This window comes from Somniosus microcephalus, chromosome 29, assembly GCF_052327205.1.
Source record: "Somniosus microcephalus isolate GS21.2 chromosome 29, FLI_Smic_1.0, whole genome shotgun sequence".
Taxonomy (NCBI): domain Eukaryota; kingdom Metazoa; phylum Chordata; class Chondrichthyes; order Squaliformes; family Somniosidae; genus Somniosus; species Somniosus microcephalus.
Window position 1 is genome coordinate 38,909,952 of NC_141015.1, and position 27,664 is coordinate 38,937,615.

General features: G+C 46.4%; 2 protein-coding genes across 5 annotated transcripts in view; both read left to right on the plus strand.

Moving 5' to 3' along the window:
- LOC147098669 (protein transport protein Sec24B-like) overlaps nt 1-13,581 on the plus strand; it is a 52,285-nt gene extending 38,704 nt beyond the window's left edge. The window contains exons 16-20 of the mRNA XM_085969989.1: nt 1,685-1,837; nt 1,993-2,097; nt 3,828-3,920; nt 7,153-7,256; nt 8,860-13,581. Of these exons, the coding sequence (XP_085826115.1) occupies nt 1,685-1,837; nt 1,993-2,097; nt 3,828-3,920; nt 7,153-7,256; nt 8,860-8,974 (570 nt within the window). The 3' untranslated portion in view covers nt 8,975-13,581. The remainder of the gene's footprint in view (nt 1-1,684; nt 1,838-1,992; nt 2,098-3,827; nt 3,921-7,152; nt 7,257-8,859) is intronic.
- A 6,918-nt stretch (nt 13,582-20,499) lies between these two features.
- Nucleotides 20,500-27,664, plus strand: part of LOC147098670 (heterogeneous nuclear ribonucleoprotein D-like) — a 32,339-nt gene continuing 25,174 nt past the window's right edge. For 2 of the 4 annotated variants that reach the window (XR_015074212.1, XM_085970661.1), the window contains exon 1: nt 20,501-20,772. Coding sequence is in view for 3 of the 4 variants with exons in the window: in XM_085970661.1 (XP_085826787.1) it covers nt 20,528-20,772 (245 nt within the window). In the remaining variant the exon portion in view is untranslated. Of the gene's footprint in view, nt 20,773-27,664 lie in introns of all 4 variants that reach the window. The other 2 variants (XM_085970662.1, XM_085970660.1) reach the window with 2 other exon arrangements.

Below are 27,664 nucleotides of genomic sequence, written 5' to 3' on the forward strand. Positions count from 1 at the left end.
CTGCCGCGTTTCCCACATTACAACAGTGACTCCACTTTAAAAGTACTTCATTGACTGTAAAGCGCTTGAAGACGTTGAGAAAGGTGCTATATAAATGCAAATCTTTCTTTCTTTCATGGGATTGATTGGTTCCACATAGTTCCTGAGAAACAAATAATATTTGGGGGATCGTTTTAATTGTAGAAATAATTTTGGTTTTAGTTTGAGTCTCCTCTTTGGACCCGGAAGTTTTAATCTTTTTGATAAAGAAATTTAGTCTCAGTTTTAGTCCTTTTTTTTTCTGTTCCCGAATTGAAATCATGGCACCTGATCTTAACGGGGTGGGTGAGGGGAAGCGGAGTTCCTCCCCTGCCATATTTAGTGCTTGAAAAACGGGCGCTCGGCGGCAGAATTCCTAAGCCCCTGTGCAACGTTCCCGCTAAGCTGCATGGCTGCGCAGCGGCCTGGAGGTCCCACGCAGGCCGCTCACGGGCTTTTCAGCGTGAATAACCGCGCATGCGCGGAGAATTGAACGGGCCGCGCAGCCGGTTAAAGGGCCCACGCACCAAACAAAAACAAAAATTACAGGGCACATTGCCCCTGTGTAAAGAAATGTATGCTAACCTCTCTCCTCACCCTCTGAAGGCAAATGGTATGTTGGCCTTCATTGCAGGAGGATTTGAGTACAGGAGCAAGGATGTCTTGCTACAGTTGTACAGGGCCTTGGTGAGACCACACCTGGAGTACTGTGTGCAGTTTTGGCCTCCTTACCTAAGAAAGGATATACTTGCCATAGAGGGAGTGCAGCGAAGGTTCACCAGACTGATTCCTGGGATAGCAGGACTGTCGTATGAGGAGAGATTGGGTTGACTAGGCCTGTATTCACTAGAGTTCAGAAGAATGAGAGGGGATCTCATTGAAACGTATAAAATTCTGACAGGGCTAGACAGACTGGATGCATGGAGGATGTTTCCCCCTGGCTGGAGAGTCTAGAACGAGGGGTCACAGTCTCAGGATACGGGGTAGGACATTTAGGACTGAGATGAGAAGACATTTCTTCACTCAGAGGGTGGTGAACCTGTGGAATTCTCTACAACAGAAGGCTGTGGAGGCCAAGTCACTGAATATATTTAAGAAGGAGATAGACAGTTTTGTAGACACAAAAGGCATCAAGGGGTATGGGGAAAGAGCGGGAATATAGAAACATAGAAGATAGGCTCCTCGAGCCTGCTCCGCCATTCAATGTGATCATGGCTGATCATCCAAATTCAACACCCTGTCCCTGCCTTCTCTCCATATCCCTTGATCCCTTTAGCCTTAAGAAATATATCTAACTCCTTCTTGAATATATTTGATGAATTGGCCTCTACTGCCTTCTGTGGTAGAGAATTCCACAGGATCACCACTCTCTGGGTGAAAAAATTCCTCCTCATCACTGTCCTAAATGGTTTACCCATTATCCTCAGACTGTGACCCCTGGTTCTGGACTCCCCCACCATCGGGAACATCCTTCCTGCATCTAGTCTGTCTAGTCCTGTTAGAATTTTATAAGTTTCAATATGGTATTGAGATAGAGGATCAGCCGTGATCATACTGAATGGCGGAGCAGGCTCGAAGGGCTGAATGGCCGACTCCCGCTCCTATTTTTCTATGTTCTATGTTTCTATGATACTGATCTCTGAACGTGTTACATTTTGTCTTGCAGCCTGCCTTTCAGACGGATGCAGCCATGAGCCTGGATGAGCGGGTTTTCACGATGTCCCAGCTGATGATACAGCCACTGACCTTCGTGTTGCGGATGGTTTACCCCGATCTGTATCGGATCGATGATTACTTCAACAGCGAGGCTGCTGACAATGTGAGCGCCGTGGTCACCGTGTGGCCGCGATTGATCTCTCGCGTTCTGTTTCGTTCGTTCGTTCGATGCTGAGCCAGAGGTGCGGAGAGGTGGTGGTGGTGAGATTAGCAAGCAGGGTGTCATTCTGTTTCTATTCCCTTTCTTTCTCCCAACAGGTCTCTGTGGAAATGGACACGGGGACAGTGAAGAGACCAGCCCTGGTACAGCTCTCTGCAGAGAATCTTACTCTGCAAGGGGCCTTCTTAATCGATTGCGGTAATGTAAGTGTTAATACAACATGGAAACCCTTGAAAAGCAGCGAAAGAGGACTTGCATTTATAGAGCCCCTTATCACGTCCTAGAGACATCTCAAAACACTTCACACACAATGAATGACTTTGAAGTCCTGTTGTTATGTAGGCAAGTGTTGAACATTCAACCGACTAAAAGGTATAGAGGGCGCAGAATTCTTAAAATGCATTCAGGAGAACTTTTTTAGCCAGTACGTAACACGCCCAACAAGAGAGGGGGCAGTTCTAGACTTAGTTTTAGGGAATGAAGCTGGGCAGGTGGAAGTGGTACCAGTGGGAGAGCATTTTGGCAGTAGTGATCATAATTCAGTTAGATTTAGCATAGTTGTGGAAAAAGGACGAAGATAGACCTGGTGTAAAAGTTCTCGATTGGGGAAAGGCCACTTTTACTAAGCTGAGATGTGATTTACCAAGAGTGGACTGGAAACAGCTACTTGAAGATAAATCAGTGTCGGAGCAGTGGGAGGCATTCGAGGAGGAGGTAGGGAGGGTTCAGAGCAAGTGTGTTCCCACAAAGAAAAAGGGTGGGACTAACAAATCTAGAGCCCCCTGGATGTCAAGAGGCATACAGGGTAGGATAAGGGGGAAAAAAGGGAAGTTTTTGTCAGTTACCGAGAGCTCAATACTACAGAAAGCCTAGAGGAGTACAGAAAGAGCAGGGGTGAAATTAAAAAGGAAATTAGGAAAGCAAAGAGAGGGCATGAAAAAATATTGGCAAGTAAACTCAAAGAAAACCCAAAGATGTTTTATAAATACATAAAGAGCAAGAGAATAACTAAGGAAAGAGTAGGGCCTATTAGAGACCAAAAAGGTAACCTATGTGTGGAGGTGAAAGACTTTGACTTAATGAATACTTTGCGCCTGTCTTCACAGACGAGGGGGACGATGCAGACATTGTAGTTGAGGAGACGTGTGAAAAATTAGATGGGATAAACATAGAGAGAGAGGAAGTATTAAGAGGTTTAGCATCTCTGAAAGTAGATAAATCGCCAGGCCTGGATGAAGTGTATCCCAGAGAGGCAAGAGAGGAAATAGCAGAGGCTCTGACCATCATTTTCCAATCCTATCTGGCTACAGGTGTGGTGCCAGAGCACTGGAGGACTGCTAATGTTGTGCCGTTGTTTAAAAAGGGAGAAAGGGATAGACCGAGTAATTACAGGCCAGTCAGCCTAACCTCGGTGGTAGGAAAAATTTTTGGAAAAAATTCTGAGGGACTATATCAATCATAATTTAGAAAATCACGGATTAATCAAGGACAGTCAGCATGGATTTGTTAAGGGAAGGTCATGCCTGACTAACTTGATTGAATTTTTTGAGGTGTTAACGAGGAGGGTCGTTGAGGGTAGGGCATTTGATGTAGTATACATGGATTTTAGCAAGTCTTTTGACAAGGTCCCACATGGCAGGTTGGTCAAAAAAGTAAAAGCCCACGGGATCCAAGGGAAAGTGACAAGTTGGATCCAAAATTGGCTCAATGGCAGGAAGCAAAGGGTAATGGTTGAAGGGTGTTTTTGTGACTGCATGGCTGTTTCACAGGGCTCAGTAACAGGTCCCTTGCTTTTTGTGGTATATATGAATGATTTAGACTTCAGTGTAGGGGGCATGATTAAGAAGTTTGCAGATGATACAAAAATTGGCCGTGTGGTTGATAGTGAGGAAGATTGGATGACCAGGACTGTTCTACATCTCTCTGTCCTCAGGTTCTGTATGTCTGGGTTGGCAGGCACTGCCGCACCGGTTTCCTGGACAACGTGTTGGGCGTGACCAGCTACACTTCGCTGCCCGGTACTCTGGTAAGTCCTGACTCTTCTGTCCTGCCCCTGTGTCCCCAAGCAGGGCTTTAAGGAAGCCTTTACCACACTTGGAACATTGTGCACAGTTCTGGTCTCCTTATTACAAAAAGGATATCTTGTCTTTTAGGCAGTCCCTCGGAACCGAGGATGACTTGCTTCCACATTAAAAATGAGTTCTCAGGTGACTGATGGGTCCAATGCGGGACCTACAGTCTCTGTCACAGGTGGGGCAGACGGTGGTTGAAGGGGCGGGTGGGTGAGGTGCTTGGGTTGACGTGCGCTCCTTGCGCTCCCAGCGAAGAGACTCGAGGTGTTCGGTGCCTTCCCAGATGCTTCTCCTCCACTTTGTGCGGTTTTGGGCCAGGGATTCCCAGGTGTCAGTGGGAATGTTGCACTTTTTCAAGGAGGCTTTGAGGGTGTCCTTGAAGCGTTTCCTCTGCCCACCTGGGGCTCTCTTGCCGTGCCAGAGCTCCGAGTAGAGCGCTTGTTTTGGGAGTCTCGTATCGGGCATACGGACAATGTGACCCGTCCATCGGAGCTGATCGAGCGTGGTCAGAGCTTCGATGCTGGGGATGTTGGCCTGAGCGAGAACACTGACGTTGGTGCGCCTATCCTGCCAATGGATTTGCAGGATCTAGCGGAGGCAGCGTTGGTGGTACCTCTGCAGTGCTTTGAGGTGCCTGCTGTACATGGTCCATGTCTCTGAGGCATACAGCAGGGCGGGTATCACTGCTGCTCTGTAGACCATGAGCTTAGTGCCGGGTTGGAGTTCCTGGTCTTCAAACACTCTCGTCCTCAGGCGACCGAAGGCTGCACTGGCACACTGAAGGCGGTGTTGGACTTCGTCATCGATGTCTGCCCTTGTTGACAGTAGGCTCCCGAGGTATGGAAAGTGGTCCACGTTGTCCAAGGCCTTGTCGTGGATTTTGATAATTGGGGGGGACAGTACTGTGTGGCGGGGGCAGGTTGGTAGAGGACCTTTGTCTTACGGATATTTAGTGTAAGGCCCATGCTCTCGTACGCTTCGGTGAAGGTGTTGACGATGGTTTGGAGTTTGACCTGCGAGTGAGCGCAGATGCAAGCGTCGTCTGCATACTGTAATTCGACGACAGAGGATGGGACGATCTTAGATCTGGACTGGAGGCGACGGAGGTTGAACAGTTTCCCGTTTGTTCTGTAAATTAGCTCCACTCCAGTGGGGAGCTTACTGAGGGTGAGATAGAGCATTGCAGCAAGGAAGATTGAGAAGAGCGTTGGTGCGATGACACAGCCTTGCTTGACCCCGGTTCGTACGTGAATTGGGTCTGTGGTGGAATCGTTGGTCAGGATCACGGCTTGCATGTCGTCGTGAAGCAGGCGGCGGAGGATGATGACAAAGTTTTGAGGGCAGCCGAATTTGAGAAGACACTCCATAATCCCTCATGGTTGACAGTGTCGAAGGCCTTTGTGAGATCAAAGAAGGCCATGTACAGTGGCTGGTGCTGTTCCCTGCATTTCTCTTGTAATTACAAAAAGGACATAGAGGCACTGGAGAAGGTGTGAAAAGGAGTTACAAGGATGACAAGAGAACTGAGAGGTTATAACTATCAGGAAATACTGAACTGGATGGGGCTCTTTTCCAATGTTCCCTCTTATTTTTTTTCGTGCATGGTCCCTTTAACTGGCTGCACGGCCCATTCAAATTTCCGCGCAGTTTCTTCCATATAAAAGCCAGTGAGCGGCCTGCGCGGGACCTTCAGACTGCTGCAGGGCAACGCAGCTTAGCGGGAACGTTGCTCTTTTCTTTAGAAAAGGGACGGCTGAGGGGTGACCTGATAGAGGGTTTTAAAATTATGAAGGGGTTCAATAGGGTAGACGTAGAAAAGATATTTCCACTTGTCGGAGGAGTCCAAAACTAGAGGCCATAAATATCAGACAGTCACTAATAAATCCAATCGGGAATTCAGGAGAAACTTCTTTACCCAGAGAGTGGTGAGAATGTGGAACTCGCTGCTAAAAGGAGTAGTTGAGGTGAATAGCAGAGATGCATTTAAGGAGAAACTAGATAAGTGCTCTTTCTACCTTTTAATATTTTTCTTCAAGTGTTTCTCTCTTAAATGTCGCAACTTTCTTGGCTTCAGCAGCCACTTGTGACAATGTATTGCTAATCCTAATAACCCTTTGCGTGAAATAAAAACCTCTTCCTTTTATGCTCTAATTCTCGATTTATGGCCCCCTCCCCAGATACCAATTCACTGAACAGTGCAAATAATCTTTCTCTATTTGCTCTCTCAAATCATTTTACAATCTGAACACTTCTGTTAGATTCCCTCTTAACCTTCTCTGTTCCGGTGAATACAGCCCCTTTTTTTTTATATGTCTCTCATGATAGCTCGATCCTCTCATCCCTGACATCATCCCAGTTTGCACATGCTGCACTCTTTCCATCGCTTCAGTATGACGGAGCGCCCAAACCGCGCCCCCCCCCCCCCCATTATTCCAGCTATCGCCCCACGTTGGGTGCTGTGGATCTGGTTACCCTGCTTCTCACTCACTCTCTCTCTCTCTCTCTCTCTCTCTCTCTCTCTCTCTCTCTCTCTCTCTCTCTCTTCTCCTCCTCCTCCCCTTCCCCTTCCATTTCATTCTGTAGTGTGTGTGCCGATTGTCTGGGCCTGCAAGCCCCTTTGGAGCTGCTCTTGCCTCAACGCTGTAGCTTCGTCGGAACAGGACTTGGGAACGCACTTCCGGCAAAGTTACACCTGTGGAGCGGGACCAGGTCCGAGGAAATTCCAGGCCATCGGCGTCTATGATGAACACTGGGGAAATCCCGAACAAATATAAGCGTTAATATTTTGTTATCGTATTAGTGTTTGGTTCACTGCCATCCCTCTTCTAGGAATGCCCACCTTGAAGAAGTTCTGCTCTTCTCTTTGACGGGATCTCCGTTTGGCTCTTCAACCTTGTTCATCTTCAACACACTTCATCTAGAGCCATTGTTTGTTTCTTTACCTGTCCTATTACCATCTCGTCTCACCTTGAATATCTCTTAATGTCTCTTCTTTCATCCCCTCCCCCATTTCCCAGCCCCCAAACTGCCTTTTGTTTCATTTCCTGCCTTTTCTCTCAGTCCTGACGAAGGGTTTCGACCCAAAACGTTGACTCTATTTCTCTCTCCACAGATGTTGCCTGGCCTGCTGAGTTTTTCCAGTGTTTTCTGTTGTTATTTAGCGTTAATACTGCTGGTGTGTTTCAGACCCCGCTACCCATTCTGCAGAATCCTGCATCTAAACTCATCCAGGCATTACTGGAATCCTTAAGGAAGGAGAGACTTTACCATGCACCGTGCTTCATCATCAAGTGAGTACAAGCTTTCACACAATGTCATCTCAACTCTTTTTGACAGAATTTCACCTACAGTCTCGTTGCGGACTGCCGTCATTTAAGCTTCTTTTCAATCTCGAGATTGGTGAGGCGGTCCTAGCGTCAAAATGGGCTCCCAGCTGGGAAAACAAAAGCAAAATACTGCGGATGCTGGAAATCTGAAATAAAAACAGAAAATGCCGGAAATACTCAGCAGGCCAGGCAGCATCTGTGGAGAGAGAAACAGAGTTAGCATTTCAGGTCGATGTTTCACAGACCTGAAACGTTAACTCTGTTTCTCTCTCCACAGATGCTGCCTGACCGGCTGAGTATTTCCAGCATTTTTTGTTTTTATTCCAGCTGGGAAACCTTTGTTCAAATCTCAGTATTGGTTGCCATTCGCATTCCAGTTCCTCCCCCCCTCCCCCCGCTAAGGATAAGGGGTAAGATATTTAGGACTGAGATGAGGAGGAATTTCTTCACCCAGAGAGTGGTGAACCTGTAGAATTCTCTACCACACAATGCAGTTGAGGCCAATTCATTCATTAAATATATTCAAGAAGGAGTTAGATATATTTCTTAAGGCTAAAGGGATATGGGGAGAAGGCAGGGACAGGGTACTGAGTTTGGATGATCAGCCATGATCTCATTGAATGGCGGAACAGGCTCGAGGGGCCGAATGGCCTACTCCTGCTCCTATCTTCTATGTTTCTAAGGTGTCTTTATGTTTGAGGAGTGCGGTTGAGAGCGGGCGAGCGATTTCCCCCTCCCGCCCCCACTGTCAGCAGCTCTCCTCGGTACAAGCGGCCCAAGCCTGCGAAGAGGCAAAGGCACCATAGTACAGGAGGGAGAAAGGAACAGAAGGATATGCTGATGGGGTGAGATGAAGTAGGGTGGGACAGGGGAGGAGGCTCGTGTGGATTACAAACACCGGCTTAGACCAGTTGGGCCGAATGGCCTGTTTTCTGTGCTGTAAATTCTGTGTACGTCTGTGGAGAGACCAGAGAAGCTGGGATTGTTCTCCTTAGAGCAGATAAGGCTAAGTCGAGATATAATAGAGGTGTTCAAAAGAAATGAGGGGTTTTGATGGAGTAACTAAGAGGAGGGTGCATTGGCGGGAGGATCGGTAACCAGAGGACACAGATTTAAGATAATTGGCAAAAGAATCAGAAGGGAGATGAAGAGAAATGGTTTTTATTTACGCAGCGAGTTGTTGTGATCTGGAACGCGCTGCCTGAAAGGGCGGTGGAAGCAGATTCAATAGGAACTTTCAAAAGGGAATTGGAGAAATAGTTGAAAAGGAAAATTCTGCAGGAAAATTATGGGGGAAGAGCGGGGGAGCGGTACTAATTGGAGAGCTCTTTCAAAGAGCCAGCACAGGCACGATGGGCCAAATGACAACAACTCCTTGCATTTAAGTAGCGCCTTTAATGTAATAAAATGTCCCAAGGCGCTTCACAGGAGCGATCATCAACGAAGTTTGACAGCTTCTGTGCTGCAAGATTCTATGATGCTGAGTGACCGTACCTGGTGGCGTTTTATAGGACAGTGATGGCCAGTCGCTGCCTTGGATTGATTCTGTTGCTCTCTTTCTCGCCAGGGATGACAGTACCACGCGGTCCGTGTTCAACCAGCGCCTGGTCAATGACCGCACCGAGTCGGCAATGTCGTACTACGAGTTTCTGCTTCACCTGAAGGAACGGGTGTGCAAGTGACCGACCGGCCCAACCCGCGGGGAACGATAAGAGGACTGGTTCACGGCAGCTCCCTCAAGCAACACAGGCTCTTAAAATACAATTTCTTTCTTCATCTGCAGTGCTGGCCTTGTGATACTATTCTAACCGGGAAAGTTCTGAAATAAAATAGAAAATACTGGAAATATACACACAGGAGGTGCCTTAGCATCTGTGGATAGAAGAGAGAGTTGAAGTTCTCTGTGTCCTGATTGGTATTTATTCCTCAGCTAACAAAACCAAATAGATTAACTGATCATTTATCTCATTGCTGTTTGTGGGACCTGGTTGGCTGTGACATCTGAGGAATGTCCCATCAGATAGCTCATGAGGGGCGAGCACTTGTTGTAGCTTTAGCTCAGGAAAACCAGGTGAATGAAGCTAGTTTGTAATGCCTCTCTGTTACTGTGGAATCCCCGTGCAAGTCTTGTATTGCTGCAGTGTCTGATCGCAGCCTGTCTGTGGCGCTGTGGCACACATCAGTACTGTAGTATGTAGGATTACGTCGGATTACATGGATATACGGCACACATTGAATCATAGAAATCTACACACAGAAGGAGGCCATTCAGCCCATCGTGTCTGTGCTGGCCGACAAAGAGCTGTCCAGCCTAATCCCACTTTCCAGCTCTTGGTCCGTAGCCCTGTAGGTTACGGCACTTCAAGTGCAGATCCAAGCACTTTTTAAATGTGATGAGGGTTTCTGCCTCTCCCACCCTTTCAGGCAGTGAGTTCCAGACCCCCACCACCCTCTGGGTGAAAAAAGTTCTCCTCGACACCCCTCTAATCCTTCTCCCAATTACTTTAAATCTCTGCCCCCCCCACCCCCCCCCCCCGGCTAAGGGAAACAGGTCCTTCCTATCCACTCTATCTACATTGATGAGCCCTTTGGATTAACCAATAATATTGAAACAAAAGAGAGGTACAGTTACCCATTAACTATGGGACATTGAAGCCCTAAATTGTTCAGTATCGTGAAAAGGGAACAGTTATGCGACACTGCCAAGGTTAAAAACAACTTGTAGACAACAGGCGCTGAGTCACAAGACGTGGGCTTGCTCTACGATTCCCCGCGCAGTGATGGTGCTTCCATAGCTGAGTGACTTGTCTGGCCAGTGGGCTCTGTATGGTTAAGACCTTTTTTTTTAGAAAAGACAGTCATTTGTCTAGAAAAGAGAAGGCCGAAAGGTGACCTAATAGAGGTCTTTAAAATTATGAAGGGATTTTGATAGGGTAGATGTAGAGAAGATGTTTCCACTTGTGGGGGAGACCAGAACTAGGGGCCATCAATATAAGACAGTCACTAATAAATCCAATAGGGAATTCAGAAGAAACTTCTTTACCCAGAGAGTGGTGAGAATGTGGAACTCACTACCACAGGGAGTGGTTGAGGCGAATAACGTGGATGCATTTAAGAGGAAGCTGAATAAGCACATGAGGGAGAAAGGAATAGAAGGTTATGCTGATGGGGTGAGATGATGCAGGGTGGGAGGAGGCTCGTGTGGAGCATAACCACCGGCACAGACCAGTTGGGCCGAATGGCCTGTTTCTGTGCTGTGAATTCTATGTAATTTGGGGGTCAGACAGAATCCTCATTAATGTCGTGCCTAACACAATCGCTTGGTTTTAATAGAATGTTCCCGCAAAGAAACAGGCCATTCAGCCCCTCGAGTCTGTGCCAGTGTTTTATCTCCACATGAGCCACCTCGTACAGTCTGACTCTCCTGCTCTTTCCCCATACCCTTTAATATTCTCCTTTATCAAGCAACTATCCAAATTCCCTTTTAAAAGAATTGATGGGCTTTGCTTCAAAAACAGTTTTTGGCAGCGAGCTCCGCATTCTAATTATTTCTTTAGTACCTTCTGTTGCCTGGGCCCTAAGCTCTGTAATTCCTAAACCTCTCCGCCTCTCTTTCCTCCTTTAAGACGCTCATTAAAACTTACCTCTTTGACCAAGCTTTTGGTCACCTGCCCTCATTTCTTCTTATGTAGCTCGGTGTCAAATGTTGTTTTGTAACACTCCTGTGAAGCACCTTGGGACGTTTTACTATGTTAAAGGCGCTATATAAATGCAAGTTGTTGTTGTTGTCTTTAACTTCTTTAATGCTTCTTACCATCGTCTATTAAAAAGATCGTCTGAGGCATCTAACAATCTCCTGTGATACTCCTGTCTCTGTTTCCACCCCTCCCACCCACAATGAAGTAGATTCAGCATAACAAAAGCAGGTGAAGCTAGTTTGTGAAGGTACTCTGTTATTAAAAATAACTTCCTTATTCAAAGCCTGAGAAATGTTTGGAATAATCTGCCAGGTGTGTTAGAAGAGGCAAAAACATTAAGGATGTTCAAAATGGAGCTAGGCGGTATGATGGGAGAGTCAGGGTACTGAAGGGACGAGCTTTGATGGGCTGAAAGGCTCTTTATTGCGTTTTTTATATTCTTGAGTTTTACTGGATGAGAATCTGCAGTTAGAATGTTTGCTCTGTTTCTACACAGTGCCACTGAGTGGCTGGAGTTAGCTATTACGTATAGGATGAATCAGGTTTACAGAGGAGTGCAGGATTTTTTAAATATGAGACACCGGGCTGAAGAGCAAAGAACCATAGTGCTGGGCAATGCCAAGTTTGAAAAGAGAAGTTGAAGCAAATCAGGAAATAGCAATTACGCATTGCCAACTTTCTGAATGTGCCACAGCATTGAAACGGCCCTAATCAAAGTCAAGGGCATCAAGAGATATGGCGATAGGGCCGGTGAATGGAGTTGAGGCAGAAGATCAGCCATGATCTCATTGAATGGCGGAGCAGGCTCGAAGGGCCGAATGGCCGACTCCTGCTCCTATTTCTTATGTTCTTATTAAAGTCACAGATGACATCCGATGTGACTGTGACAAAGGTAAACTATCCCTCCTCATCCATCTCGACCTGTCTGCAGCCTCTGACACGGTTGACCACTCCATCCTCCTCCAACACCTCTCCTCCGATGTCCAGCTGAGTGGGACTGCCCTTGCCTGGTTCCATTCTTATCCATCCGACCGTACACTAAAGAATCTCCTGCAATGGCTTCTCTTCCCACTCCCGCACCATTACCTCTGGACTCCCTCAAGGATCTACCCTTGACCGCCTCCTATTTCCCACCTTACGTGCTGCCGCTTGGTGACATCATCCGAAAATACGTCAGATTCCACATATACACTGATGACACCCAGCTCTACCTCAGCACCACCTCTTTTGATCCTTCTACTGCCTTTGATTTGTCACGCTGCTTGTCCGACGTCCAGTGTTGGATTAGCAGAAATTTCCTCTAATTAAATATTGGGAAGACCGAAGCCATTGTTATTTCAGAACAGATTTCAAGTTATTTCAGAACTTTCCTGGTTAGAATAGTATCACAATCTCAGCAGTACATTGCAGATCATAACAACCCGCTGCATAAAAATAACTTCTCATCCTCCCTCTGGTTCTTTTGCCAATTATCTTAAATCTGTGTCCTTTTGTTACCGATCCTGCTGTCAGTGGAAACAGCTAGAAGCTAAAAACTGCAAATAATTGAAAACAGAAACATAAGCGGAAAATGCTACAAATACACAGCACATCAAAAAGCAATACAGCCCTTCATGAGAACTCAAAAAATGAAAGATTATCGAGCATTTTATTGGAATGGGAATAAAGGGGAGGGCAGGGTAGAAACAGAGATGGGGTATCCCAGTGGAATGATCTGTAATCGACTTAACAGAAAAACAGGAGATTGTTAGATGGCGATCTTTATACTAGACAATGGAAAGAAGCATTAAAGACGTTAAAGAAACAAAGAATGCGTGAGTAGCCAAGGTATTGGAAGGCAACCTAAGGAAGACAATTAACAGATCTGCTTTTGAATTTCTCCACTAGAATCATAGAATGGTTACAGCACAGAAGGAGGCCATTCGGCCCCTCGAGCCCGTGCCAGCTCTCTACAAGAGCACTTCAGCTAGTCCCGCTCCCCCGCCCTTTCCCTGTAGCCCTGCAAATGTTTTTCCTTTTGAAAGCCACGATTGAATCTGCCTCCACCACCCTTTCAGGCAGTGCATTCCAGACCCTAACCACTTGCTGCGTAAAAAGGTTTTTCCTCATGTCGCCTTTGAATTTCTGCTAATCACCTTAAATCTGTGTCCTCTGGTTCTCGACTCTTCCACCAATGGGAATAGTTTCTCTCTATCTACTCTGTCTAACCCCATATGATTTTGAACACCTCTGTCAAATCTTACATAGGATTCCATAGGATATCCACCGGCGTTTATGCTCCACTCGAGCCTCCTCCCGTCTTTCCTCATCTAAATCTATCATCATCACCCTCTATTCCCTTCTCCCTCTTATGCTTGTCTAGCCTCCCCTTAAATGCATCTATATTGTAGTGTATGTACCCGTCTACCTTTAAGGGAACGATTGAGTGTAACCGTTCACCTTTAAGAGAACTACTTTAGGTGTGGCACTATTTGATTGGCTTCTGTATACGGTAATACCGACAGTGACCACACCAGTATATAAGTGATGTTACAGGATAACTAGGGCAGATTCGCCCTGACCTCTGAATAGTAAAGACCTGTTTGTTTCTACTTCAAAAGTCTGTGTATTTATTTACTGCACAACCCACAGACTTTACAGTGGCGACGAGTCCGATCGTACCCTGCGGCAAGAATAGCAAAGTAACAAAGAGCGTCGAAGAGAGGCAACCGCCCTCGTCGTGCTACCAAAAGAAAACACGAGGCTACAACAACAGAAAGTGTGGTACTTTACAGAAGCTGGAAGACTAGCAACAAAAGCTTCATCAGCAACAGGCACTGATTACCCTGCTACCACGGTGTGGAGTGAGCCGACCAGCAAGAAACAAGGCGGCCGAAGAGACTGTGAGTAGGGGAAGGGGTAGAAGTATCCGGAGGAGAAGGGCAGAGCACTCGACCTCGGTCGAGGGGGAGCTGTACCGGCCAAAAGTCGGGTCCAACGGCGTCGGGTGACAGCCGGACCGCGATCGGCGGGAAAAATCCGGGCAGCGACCGCAGCCACGAAGCGCTGAACCTGCGAGTAGGCGCGTGAGGAGAAACCCAGCCGCAGCCGGGGAGGGAAACACCGGTCTGCGAGAGGGCTGGGGAGGCGAACGGGAACCGTGCGGGTGAGAGCCGGGTGCGGAGTGAGAGACTGCGAGGAGCCAGTCCAGCGGCTGAGCTGTTCTCCACCAACGGGGTACTCAGAGCCGGCAAAACCGAACGTGCGGGAGTGGGAGAGCGAACAGGAGCCGAGAACGGGGAGAGAGACTGCGCAAGAGCCAGTCCAGCGGCTGAACTGTTCTCCACCTACGGAGTACCCAGAGCCGGTAGAACCGAACGTGCGGGAGAGGGAGAGATTCAAATTCTATGCAAGAACGCAACGGAAAGACGAAAACAACGCAGAATACTTGGTTGAACTGCGTAGGCTAGCGAAATACTGCCAGTTCGGAGGGAATCTGACAGAGGCACTGCGAGACAAGTTCGTAGGCGGGTTGTCCAAGGAAGGGACGCAAAAGCGCCTACTAGAAGAGAACGACCTTACACTTGACAGGGCTGTCCTTATAGCCGCATCACACGAAGCCGCAGCGAAAGGAACGGCGGAAATGCAACTAAAGGCGGCGGTGCTCGGGGTGGACCAAATTACCTCGAGTACAACAAAATGCTATCGTTGTGGGAAGACAACACACGACCAGAATCAATGCTGGTTTAAGAACCAAGAATGTAGGAAATGTGGCAAACTGGGTCACATCGCTAAGGTATGCCGGTCAGGGAAGAAGACCAACAACCAAAGGAAGCCATCACAAGAAAAGTACAACAAGGTATACAAGGGGGCTGAGAAGAGTTCAGATGAACAGAATCCAGACTCAGATCCAAACGGCCAGGAGCTGGGTAGTCTGAGTATCCACCATGTGAGTAAGGAAGCTGACCTACAAACTATCTGGGTCATGCTAAAAATAGCTGGAGTCCAAGTGAAAATGGAGTTGGACACTGGATCAACTGTATCAGTCATAAATCGAGGGGATTACCACCGGCTATTCTCACACATACCCTTAAGAGATACCAAGTTCGTATTGCAGACATACACGGGGCATAAAGTATACCCCATGGGAAAAATAAGAGTCAAGGTGAGAGATAGGGGTAAAGAACACCCAAGAATGAACTTGTATGTACTACATGAGGGAGGACCACCACTTCTAGGACGGGAGTGGATCAAGAAAATAGACATGGAATGGCACTACCAACAAGCAATGACGAGTGAGGACTCGGTGCAGACAAGCAGTTCAGACTCTGAGCCGGAAGACGATAAGTCCAGCCCACGTATGAAAAACAAGGTTAACATGAACTCACTGACTAAGGTTGGAAAAACGATGGCGTGCATAAAGACAGAGAATTCTGAGTCTGTTCAAGTCACAGACATATGCATTATGGAGGAACACCGAGCTCGAACTCAACGTTATTTCAAAGTACGACAACAATTCGAACAATTAAGTTACCGTCTCGTACAGGAGATGAAAACAATGAAAAAGTTCTATGACACCGAATGGGAGAGTCTGGAAAGACAACAGAACCTGCTGGCTCAAGCAGAGAGCGACCATAGAGCCATCGTGACCAATTACCGATCACACCTCCCTTATGATGTTCAGGAGTTAGAATATTTGCATGATCTAGAGATACAGCATAAAGGCAAACCACGCTACACTGAGGATTTTGTTCTGCAATTGGAGACGGAGCTAGGGCAGGCAAGGTTAAGAGAAGCTGAATCGCAGTGTGCACTTAAAGAGATGCAGAAAAAAATCTTGGACATGGAAAAGAGAAACGCTTCTTTACCTGATGTGAATAATGTGGCCATGTTGCAAGAGGAGCTTATCACTCAGTTAAATGAAAATAAAGGGAAAATGACTGAGATAGACTGCAAGAATAAAGAAGATTTGATGGCAGTGAGACTTCAAGAGGCAGATAGCATAGCAGCCTTGGCTGAACTCCAACAGGAAATTGCGAAAGAAGCAAATGAAGAGGAATCTTCAGGAAGCCAGGATTTTATTCCAGTTCTTCTCTACGACTCCTTACAAGCAGAGTGTGAGAAGTGGAAAGAACAGTATGAACAGGCCCAGGCTACAATTCTGGAGGGGATTAACTCGGCAACCTCCGAAAAGCTAGTTTCAGTAGAAGCATATGAACAACTAAAGGTTGAACATGAGCAAGAAGTCCAAAGGCTGCAGGAAATTCTTGATGAGCTCAAGGCCAAGACAGACTCATCGGTAGAGATTCCATCCGTAGATGGAAAATTAGAGGTGGAAGACATAGCAGAACGTGAAATTCAAGATGTCCAAGAACTCGTTAAATTATTGAAGGAAACCCAAGACAAATATGAGGCGGCAATGGCAGAGGTCCAACAACTTGAAGAACATATTCAACTAGGAATCCGGGCAGTGGAAGGAAAGGCCAATGGAAGGAACACAGAGACTGTAGGAATGGCCCCTGATCAGGAGTTAGAGAACACCAAGGCGCAATTTCTTCGAGCGCTTAAAACCAAAGGACCGGAGGAAAGGAAGGTGAAAACATTGGAGGGAAAGGTGGATGAAATGGAGAAGGCGCTAATCCACAGTGTCCCCGTAGAAGAGTTAACGACCAGCCAACTCTTATACACGCTGAGGGACAAGACTCCAAAATGGGAACACGAGTTTCAGGTTTCAAAGGGAAAGAATTCGGAGCTTCCAAAAGTCACGGAGAGAGCTGAGGGGGCAACACAGCTTGCACATGGATGTCAAAAGTATGCTGAATTACGTCAAGGGGAACAGAAGAATGCGGAAACAGCTACTTCAGTAGAAGGATTAAATAGCCTGATAACGGAATCCCCGATGGAAGGGAAGGTATTGAACTCACAAATGAGGCCAGGCGTGAAGGAATGGCAGACATCCCAGGAAGAGCGGGATGAATATGAATGCTTGAAGAAGTCTTTTCAAGAAAGATGGTCAGAGAAGTAACCACCGTCGGCTAACGTCCAGTTGGATAAGAAGGAAGTAGAAGGGCCCCTCGCTGGCCTAACTCAGGACGACCCCGAATACTATCCTGACCTATTGAGTGACACTGAATATTACGAGGATCTGGTCTGCCCAGTTTGTGATGAAAACTCCCAAAGTACAGAAATCCGCATGAAGCACTTAAGGTCTAATGAACATAGAGAGTTGGTGGCGCTACAGATGGCCGCAGAGAAAGGAGCTCCGAGAGTTTCAAAAAGGCAGAAAAGAAAAAGAAGAAGCAGGAGATAATAACTGTCTAAAATACTATCATCCCAGGCGGGACACCATGAAAGGAGCTAAATTAGTTGAAAACCCAAAAATTATCAAGACAGCCAGTTGGTTGTAAAAGTCCGCACTGCTGGTTCAACAGGACGGAAAGTCAAGCTGTTACGTTAAGAAAAAGGCTATGGAGGAGTCACGCTAGCCATGTGAACCGGCTACACCAAAGAGATGCTGTTCGGAATGAGTCAAGATCAGAGACTGAATCTATGAACTGTTTCCGCAGAGACTGAACCTGTGAACTGTTCCCACCGAAAGTATATCTGTAAACTGTTTATTATGACGTTGACTCCACCGGAATTATCTCTGTAAATTGTTTGTTCTCCACCGAGAGTATATCTGTAAATTGTTATGTGAAGTTGAAGATATGTATGTTTAACGGGGACCCTGTAAGTAATAAGCTAAAAAGGGAGGATTGTAGTGTATGTACCCGTCTACCTTTAAGGGAACGATTGAGTGTAACCGTTCACCTTTAAGAGAACTACTTTAGGTGTGGCACTATTTGATTGGCTTCTGTATACGGTAATACCGACAGTGACCACACCAGTATATAAGTGATGTTACAGGATAACTAGGGCAGATTCGCCCTGACCTCTGAATAGTAAAGACCTGTTTGTTTCTACTTCAAAAGTCTGTGTATTTATTTACTGCACAACCCACAGACTTTACATATACTATTCGCTTCAACCACTCCCTGTAGTAGCGAGTTCCACATTCTTACCACTCTCTGGGTAAAGAAGTTTCTTCTGTATTCCCTATTTTATTTCTTGGTGACTGTCTTATATTGATGACTTTTGGTTCTGCTCTTCCACACAAGTGGAAACATTCTCTCTGTATCCACTCTATCAAAACCTTTCATAATTTTAAAGACCTCTATTAGGTCACCCCTCAGCCTTCTCTTTTCAAGAGAAAAGAGACCCAGCCTGTTCATCCTTTCCTGATATGTATACCCGCACATTTCTGGTATCATCTTTATAAATCTTCTCTGCACCCTCTCCAGTGCCTCTATATCCTTTTTATAATATGGCGACCAGAATCGTATACAGTACACCAAGTGTGGTCTAACCAAGGTTTGATACAGGTTTATCATAACTTAACTACTTTTCAATTCTATCCCTCTAGAAATAAACCCTATTGGTTTGCATATTTATGGCCTTGTTAACCTATGTCGCTACTTGTAGTGATTTGTACTCCTAGATCCCTTTGCTCCTCTACCCCACCCAGACTCGCACCCTCCAAGTAATACCTCACATTCATCTGTGTTGAAATTCATATGCCCATTCTGCAAGTTTATTAATGTCTTCCTGTAATGTGTTGCGGTCCTCCTCACTATTGACTATCCCCCCCCCAGATTTGGTGCTATCCGCAAATTTAGAAATTGTGTTTTTGATTCCAAAGTCTAAATTGTTAATATAAATTGTTGATATAAATCTGCTCTCAACCTTCTCTGCTAAACCCTACAAAACCCTGGTTAGACCACACCTGGAGCACTGTGAGCAGTTCTGGGCACCACACCGTAGGAAGGATATATTGGCGTAGGTTTACCAGAATGATACCCTGACTTCAAGGGTTAAGTTATGAGCAGAGATTACACAAATTAGGGTTGTATTCCCTAGAATTTAGAAGGTTAAGGAGTAACCTGATCAAAGTTTTCAAGATATTAAGGGGAACAGATAGGGTCGATAGAGAGAAACTATTTCTGCTGGTTGGGGATTCTAGGACTAGGGGGCACAGTCTAAAAATTAGAGCCAGACCTTTCAGGAGTGAAATTAGGAAACATTTCTACACACAAAGGGTGGTAGAAGTTTGGAACTCTCTTCCGCAAACATAGAAACATAGAAACTAGGAGCAGGAGTAGGCCATTCGGCCCCTTGAGCCCGCTCCGCCATTAAATGAGATCATGGCTGATCATCCAAATTCAGTACCCTGTCCCTGCCTTCTCCCCATATCCCTTGATCCCTTTAGCCTTAAGAAATATATCGAACTCCTTCTTGAATATATTTAATGAATTGGCCTCCACTACCTTCTGGTAGAGAATTCCACAGGTTCACAACTCTCTGGGTGAAGAAATTCCTCCTCATCTTTGTCCTAAATGGCTTACCCCTTTCCCCAGCACGGTGGCATAGTGGTTAGCACTGTTGCCTCACAGCGCCAGGGACTCGGGTTCAAATCTGGTCTTGGGTGACTGTCTGTGTGGAGTTTGCACATTCTCCCCGTGTTTGCGTGGGTTTCCTCCGGGTGCTCCGGTTTCCTCCCACAGTCCAAAGATGTGCGGGTTAGGTTGATTGGCTATGATAAATTGACCCTTAGTGTTAGGGGGATTAAATACATGGGGTTACGGGGATAGAGTGGGATATGGGTTGGTGTTGGTGTAGGGGTTACGGGGATCGGGTGGGATATGTGTCGGTGCAGGCTCAATGGGCCGAAATGGCCCCTATCTGCACTGTGGGGTTTCTGTGATTCTTCTGTGATTCTGTGACCCCTGGTTCTGGACTCCCCGGCTATCAGGAACCTTTGGGAACCACGGCAATTGATGCTAGATCAATTGTTAATTTTAAATCGGAGATTGATAGCTTTCTGTTAACCAAAGGTATTAAGGGATACGGGGCAAAGGAGGATATATGGAGTTAGGTCGCAGATTAGCCATGATCTCATTGAATGGCGGAACAGGCTCGAGGGGCTGAATGGCCTCCTCCTGCTCCTATGTAAGAGGAGGCAGCATCAACTTTTTTCTAAAGCCACCAGATCCAATGCAAAGTTTTTAAATGCCCTATTGATCACCCTCCATGGGCTGTGCAAACTTTTGCCCTGAGACACCCATTGAGCAGCTGGGGACGTGGCAACATCAATGGAAATTCTGGATTGTAGCACGAAAGAAGCCTGGGGTCGCTGCCCCGCCCCTGCTCTGCGCTGATTGGACCGTCCGCTTGAGTCCCGGAAGACAATTGGCTGAAGCGTGCTATTGTTCTCGCTCCCACTTCTGATTGGCGGGGGGTGACGTCAATCAGTTTCAACCCCCCCTCCCCACAGGTTCCCATTTTCAAACCGGCGCGGTTGCCGATTGGTCCAGGCGGCCGCGCTCCCGCCTTCCTCGCTGCCGATTGGCGGAACGGCGCGGCGGCCGGGGTTGGCGATTGGTCCGGGGCGCCCATCAATCAGGCATGGCGGCTAAACCCCGCCCCCTCAGACGGGCGCCGTTTGTTCGGGAGCTTCTCAAGATGGCGGATGGGGTTCAGCTGGCGGAAAACGGCGGCGCCGGGGCCGGGGGAGCGGCGGCGGCCAACTCCTACTACAGCTTCGGGGCGGTGGGGCCGGGCGAGGCGGAGGTCGAGGGCGCGGCTGCCTCCTTGGGCGACGGGCCGGCGGGCAAAGCCGAGCCCGCGGCGGGGGGCGGCCTGGAGCTGTCGGCGAAGGAGGTGGAAGGCTCGAAGATTAACGCCAGCAAGAACGAGGAGGACGAGGGGTGAGTGAGGCGGGCCGTGGGTGAGAGAGAGAGAGAGAGAGAGAGAGAGAGTGTGTGTGAGAGAGAGAGAGAGAGAGAGAGAGAGTGTGAGTGTGTGAGAGCCGGGGCTGGGAGGGAGCGCGGCCTCCTGAATGAAATGGCGCGCCGAGGCCTGCGGCAAGGCCCGGAGTGGCGCTGACCCCGCGCTGACCCCTGTTCTTGGCCCTCCTTCCATAAGAAATAGGAGCAGGAGTCGGCCATTCGGCCCCTTCAGCCTGTTCCGCCATTCAATAAGATCATGGCTGATCATCTACCTCATCTCCACTTTCCTGCACTATCCCCACATCCCTTGAGTCCCTTAATATTCAAAAATCTATCTCTGTGTTGAATATACTCAACGACTGAGCCGCCACCGCCCTCTGGGGTAGAGAATTCCAAAGATTCAGCACCCTCTGAGTTAAGGAATTTCTCCTCATCTCAGTCATAAATGGCTGAGCCCTTATTCTGAGACTGTGACCCCCTCGTTCTAGACTCTCCTGCCAAGGGCAAACAATCACTCCGCGTCTCTCCCCTCTGAATCTTATAGGTTTCAATCAGATTGCCTCTCGTTCTTCAATGGCGTCACCCAACCCCCTCCAGCACCCCCCCCCCCCCCTTCCTGGACCTCTACCACCTAGAAGGACGAGGGCAGCAGGCACATGGGAACACCACCACCTCCAAGTTCCCCTCCAAGTCTGTTGCCATCCTGACTTTTGGAAATATATCGGCTGTTCCTTCATTGTCACTGGGTCAGAATCCTGGAACTCCCTCCCTAACAGCACTGTGGAAGCACCTTAACCACACGGACTGCAGCGGTTCAAGGAGGTTCACCGCCACCTTCTCGAGGGCAACTAGGGATGGGCAATAAATGCTGGCCTTGCTGGTGACGCCCACAATCCAGGAATTAATTTTTTTAAATTCTTCTAAACTCCAGAGAATATAAGCCCAACCTACTCTATCTCTCCTTGTAGGACAACCCCCTCATCCCAGGGATCAGTCTAGTGAACTCTTGTTGCACTGCCTCTAAGGCATGTATGTCCTTTCTCAGATAAAGAGACCAAAACTGTGCACAGTACTCTAGGTGTGATCTCGCCAAAGCACTGTGCAATTGTAGCAAGACTCCCTTACTCTTGTACTACAACCCGCTTGCAATAAAGGCCAACATGCCATTTGCCTTCCTACTTGTTGCTGTACCCGCGTGCTAACTCTCTATGTTTCTTGTACTGGTACTCCTCGGGTTAGATTTGCTCAGTGCTATTCCCAGCGTTTAAAACCTTCAATTCTCTCTTTCCCCCCCTCCCCCCCCAAAATCCCCCAATCCTGCAGCCTGAGCTATCAGAATGATACCCAGACTCCCAGGGGTTAAATTACGAGGAGCGATTACACAAACTAGAAAAGGAAAGACTTGCATTTATATAGTGACCTCGGGACGTGTCAATGAAGTCACTGTTGTAATGTATGAAACACAGCAGCCAATTTGTGCACTGCAAGACCCCACAAGCAACCGTATGATAATGACCAGATAATTTTTTTTTTGGTGGTATAATTGAGGGATAAATATTGGCCAGGACACCGGGGATAACCTCCCTGCTTTTCTTCAAAATAGTGCCACGGGATCTTTTACGTCTGAGAGGGCAGACAGGGCCTTGGTTTAACATCTTGTTTGAAAGATTAGGGTTGTATTCCCTGGAATTTAGAAGGTTAAGGGGCGATCTGATTGAAGTTTTCAAGATATTAAGGGGAACTGATACAGATAGAGAGAAACTATTTCTGCTGGTTGGGGCGTCTAGGGCTAGGGGACATAGTCTAAAAATTAGAGCCAGACCGTTCAGGAGTGAAATTAGGAAACGCTTCTACACACAAAGGGTGGTAGAAGTTTGGAACTCTCTTCCGCAAAAGGCAATTGATGCTAGGCCAATTGTTAATTTAAAATCTGAGATTGATAGATTTTTGTCAACCAAAGGTATTAAGGGATACGGGGCAAAGGCGGGTATATGGAGTTGGGTCGCAGATCAGCAATGATCTCATTGAATGGCGGAACAGGCTGGAGGGGCTGAATGGCCTCCTCCCACTCCTATGTTCCTATCAAATAGCACAAAGCTGGATTTTACAGGCTCACTTCCTATTGCAGCCCCTATTGTAGGAGACTGAAGATGTGCATCTGTAACATTAATAGTCTTCCAGATGTTTTGCCCTTTCTGTAGGTTTCTGTTGCTTCTTGCTACACTTTAAGGTGAGACAATGCCGTGTGACTCAGTGTGACCAATGTGTGGGATAAAAGTATAAACAAATGTTGGAAATTGGCAAAAATAGAAGAAAAAGCTCCAACATCGTCAGAACTGAAAATATCATTTTTCTTTTCAAAAACATACCGCACATTTACAGCACTTTTATGTTTATAGAACCTTGCAACGCAGAAGGAGGCCATCGTGCCTGTGCCAGCTCTTTGAAAGATCTATCCAATTAGCCCTGCTCCCCCGATTTCCCCCATATCCCTGCAAATCTTTTCCTTTTCAACTATTTATCCAATTCCCATTTGAAAGTTACTATTGAGTCTGTTTCCACCGCCCTTTCAGGCAGCGCGTTCCAGCTCATCATAACTCACTGTGTAAAAACAATTCTCATCCCCCCTCTGGTTCTTTTGCCAATTATCTTAAATCTGTCTCTTTTGGTTACCGACCCTCCTGCCTGTGGAAACCATTTTTCCTTTAGTTTTATCAAAACCTGTCATAATTTTGAGCCCCTCTATTAAGTCACCCCTTGAGCTTCTCCGCTCTAATGCGAACAACCCCAGCTTCTCTAGTCTCTCCACATAACTGAAGTCTTTCATTCTTATACCATTCTACTAAATACTGATACCTGGGATGGCAGGAGTGACGTATGAGGAGAGATTGGGTCGATTGGGCTTATACTCGCTGGAGTTTAGAAGAATGAGAGGGGATCTCATTGAAACTTTTAAAACTCTTGACAGGACTGGACAGACTAGATGCAGGAAGGATGTTCCCGATGGCGGGGGAGTCCAGAACCAGGGGTCACACTCTAAGGATAAGGGGTAAGCCATTTAGGACAGAGATGAGGAGGAATTTCTTCACCCAGAGAGTGGTGAACCTGTGGAATTCTCTACCACAGAAGGCAGTTGAGGCCAATTCATGAAATATATTCAAGAAGGAGTTAGATATATTTCTTAAGGCTAAAGGGATATGGGGAGAAGGCAGGGACAGGGTACTGAGTTTGGATGATCAGCCATGATCTCATTGAATGGCGGAGCAGGCTCGAGGGGCCGAATGGCCTACTCCTGCTCCTATCTTCTATGTAAATCTCCTGTGTTATTTGGAGATGTTGTCTTCTTGAGCGAATTCTCCTTTTGCAGGTTACACTGTGACTGTAGGGTTGACCTGATACGCTGTTGCTGTGCAGAAGTACAGGCTGAGCTGCTCTGAGGCAAGCAATGTGATTAATTTGCAGCTGGGCCCCGAGCAAAGCTGTAAAGCTTCTTCAGGGCTCTGATAAATAATGAGACATTGAAATGGTTTCCACTTTAAAAAAATAAATAAAAAAATCTGATTTTTGTGGGGTTTATTGCCCTGGGGACCATGTTGGGTGATGGGTATGTTAAAAACCAATGTAAAGCCTGCAAGTTTGAGTGGTTATAGTTTGTTGCAATTTTGTGGAGAGCAATATTTTTGAAACTTTTGTGTACAGTGCTTACTGCAATGCACTGTATTTGTTTTGAGTTTGGTTATTTACCATGGACAGCATAGTTTTGACAAACTTAAGTGTTCACTTCCTTGCTGCAAATGCTGCAGTTCACCGTTCTAGCCGTTCGAGTTAGCTGAAGCTCTGTTGTACTAACTTGCATTGTAGAGCTGGTGTAGCAAAATGCTGACTAATCCACTTTTTCGATGTTGTGTGGGAAACCGAGTACTGGAGTACGTTTCTGAAGCCACCATGCAAACATTGTGTTGGACTGATTGGGCATGAGTGAAAAAGCCTTTAATTGAGTTTGGATCATGCCCTGAACTGCACAGAAGGCTTGACGAGTTTATTCGTGCCTTAACCTCATTGACTAGATTGCATCCTTACTCCCGAATGGGTCATGACGTGTAGAATCCCTTTTAAAAAGAACTCGATGCTAATGGAAGTTTACAAAAAGCGCTGACATTGCATCAGGGCCAATTTTGATATTCCTGCGGGCTAGAATGGGGAAATAATTTCCATGTTTTGAACTTTGAGTTACTTAAAGTAATTAACCCTTGTATATAGCTGGTGGGCTCGGGGAACCTTCAGTCTCCTCGCTTGATTTTTTTGCTGCTTCAGCTCATGCACTTTGAAAGTACTAATTACAGTCATTATGCTACTCGGGCATCAGAATTAGATTTATTATTGCGACAACCCTAAACTATTAAATACCTAAAGAACAATTCTGCATAAATATGAAAATATTTAAGTTCTGCCTGTTACTTTTCTGCAATTTCATTTTAACTTTAGTTTTATTCGCTACCTCTCTTCGACCTTTTCTGACTAATTTAAAATATTTTACTTGCTTTTCTTCTGTGGGGAGTTAGCCTGTTTTGCCATATCACAAGAATCTATAAGAACGTAGCCATTTAGCTCATTAAACCTGCTTCCAGCAGCCATGTACCGACTCTATCCTATAATGGACTCTATTCTGCTTACTTAATCCAAGGGAAGATTTTTGTACAAATGCTTCTTTATTCCCTGACGATTGAGCTAACTCCAGAATATTTGTTCCAATGCAATCATTATTCAATCTTGGCTTGCTGCCTTGTGCAGAAAACACTTCCTCTTGACCCACCCAGCCCACAGGAAAACATTGTATTCTATGGAGTATTTGATTGTTCCAACCCATGTCTGCATGTCTATACTCCAATCCCATTCCAACCAGCCAGCCTTTCTTTTTTTGAAAGTGTAAATGACACAGCATCAGCTACTTTAGTTGGGAGTGTGATCCACATAATTATGGGGCAGATTTACACTTTATTGGGCCTCGTTTAGTTTTGAACTTCGGTCTCCTAGTCCTACCCTCGGTGCAGCTCAGAGTTTATTTCCATCTACATTGCCCATCCTCTCAGCATTTTAAAGACCTAGTTTGTGTCTCTACTCTCTTCTCTTTGGTGAAATCGGGTTGGTTATGCAAATCTCTCCATATAACTTCAATTAGGATGCCTGAACTGGAGCCTTGGGGCCACATGCATCCCCTGGCTGTCTGGCCTGTGTCCCCAGATACCTCCGTTTTGTTTGTGCTTTTGAAAAGGGTTGTTCTTGGTGCTGTTGCCTTGTTCGTGAAGAAATCCTAAATCCGAACACCTGTCCGGTTAGTTACAGGAACTTGAGGTGTATGCATATTAATGGAAATGTGGATTGAAATTTTATTGGTGACCCTGAGAGTATGCATCTATGCAACTCACCGTCAAAGGCTTGGGAAACCCCTGCCTTAGAGCTCCAAGTTCTGGTATAGTCGCTGCTATTCCTGAGTAATACGATGGATCTATGAATGGTGAGCGAGTGGGCCAGAAGGTGGCAGGTGGAGTATAATGTGGGGCTGTGACATTATTCACTTTGGTAGGAAGAATAGAAAAACAGAATATTTTTTAAATGGTGAGAATCTATTAAATGTTCAGAGGGATTTGGGTGTCCTTGTACACGGAGCACAAAGCATGCAGGTACAGCAAGCAGTTAGGAAGGCACAGGGAATGTTGGCCTTTATTGCAATTGTATAGGGCCCTGGTGAGACCACACCTCGTACTTTGCACAGTTTTGGTCTCCTTACCTAAGGAAGGATATACTTGCTTTGGGAGGTGCAACAAAGGTTCACTAGATTGATTCCTGGGGTGAGAGGGATGTCCTATGAGGAGAGATTAAGTAGATTGGGCCTATATTCTCTGGAGTTTAGAAGCATGAAAGATGATCTCATTGAAACATATAAGATTCTGGGAGGGCTTGAATGGGTAGATGCTGAGAGGCTGTTTTCCCCTGGCTGGAGAGTCTAGAATGAGGGGTCATAGTCTGAGGACAGGGGGTTGGCCACTTCGGACTGAGCTGAAAAATTTCTTCACTCAGAGGGTTGTGAATCTTTGGAGTTCTCCAACCTAGAGGGCTATGAATGCTCAGTTGTTGAATATATTCAAGGTGGAGATTGATAGATTTCTGGACTCTAGGGGAATCGAGGGATATGGGGATCAGGCAGAAAAGTGGAGTTGAGGTCGAAGATCAGCCATGATCTTATTGAATGGTGGAGCAGGCTCGAGGGGCCGTATGGCCGACTCCTGCTCCTATTTTTTGTTATGCCTGTTTAAAGGTAGCATCCTCAAAACTGCAGTTTTTCTAGTGATGTAAACAAGGTCAGCACTGTTTGTTTCACATTGTATTTCAATGTACTAAAATACACAGTCATTGATCAGCTTTATGCCGACTGAATTTTCACGATAAATTGCTTTTCCTTTTCCACCTTTGCTCGTGGATATCCTTTTATCGGGTACATGTGTTTAATGCTTCCTGTTCCAATATGCATAATTTAACACATAATGTAGTAAAATTAATCTGGCAGTTATTAACCCATCTGCTTAACTGCTCCTGATCTCCCAAATGCTGTCTAGCTTTTATTTTGCACAATACCTACGCTAGCACTGTCAGCTCCTTTTGGGAGGGTTTCCTTGCAGCCAGCTTCAATGTAAAGCGAACAGATTTTCTGAAGATTTATTTTTGACTGACTCTTCTCAGTGGCAACCTTGGCTAATTTAGTGAGTTTATTTTTGGATTTATCGCCACCCTTTGTGTGAGACCCATGGCATTGGGAACAAGAGTGGGCCAGCTAACTATATTGCAGCCCCCTCTCTGGGATACTGCCTCGGGC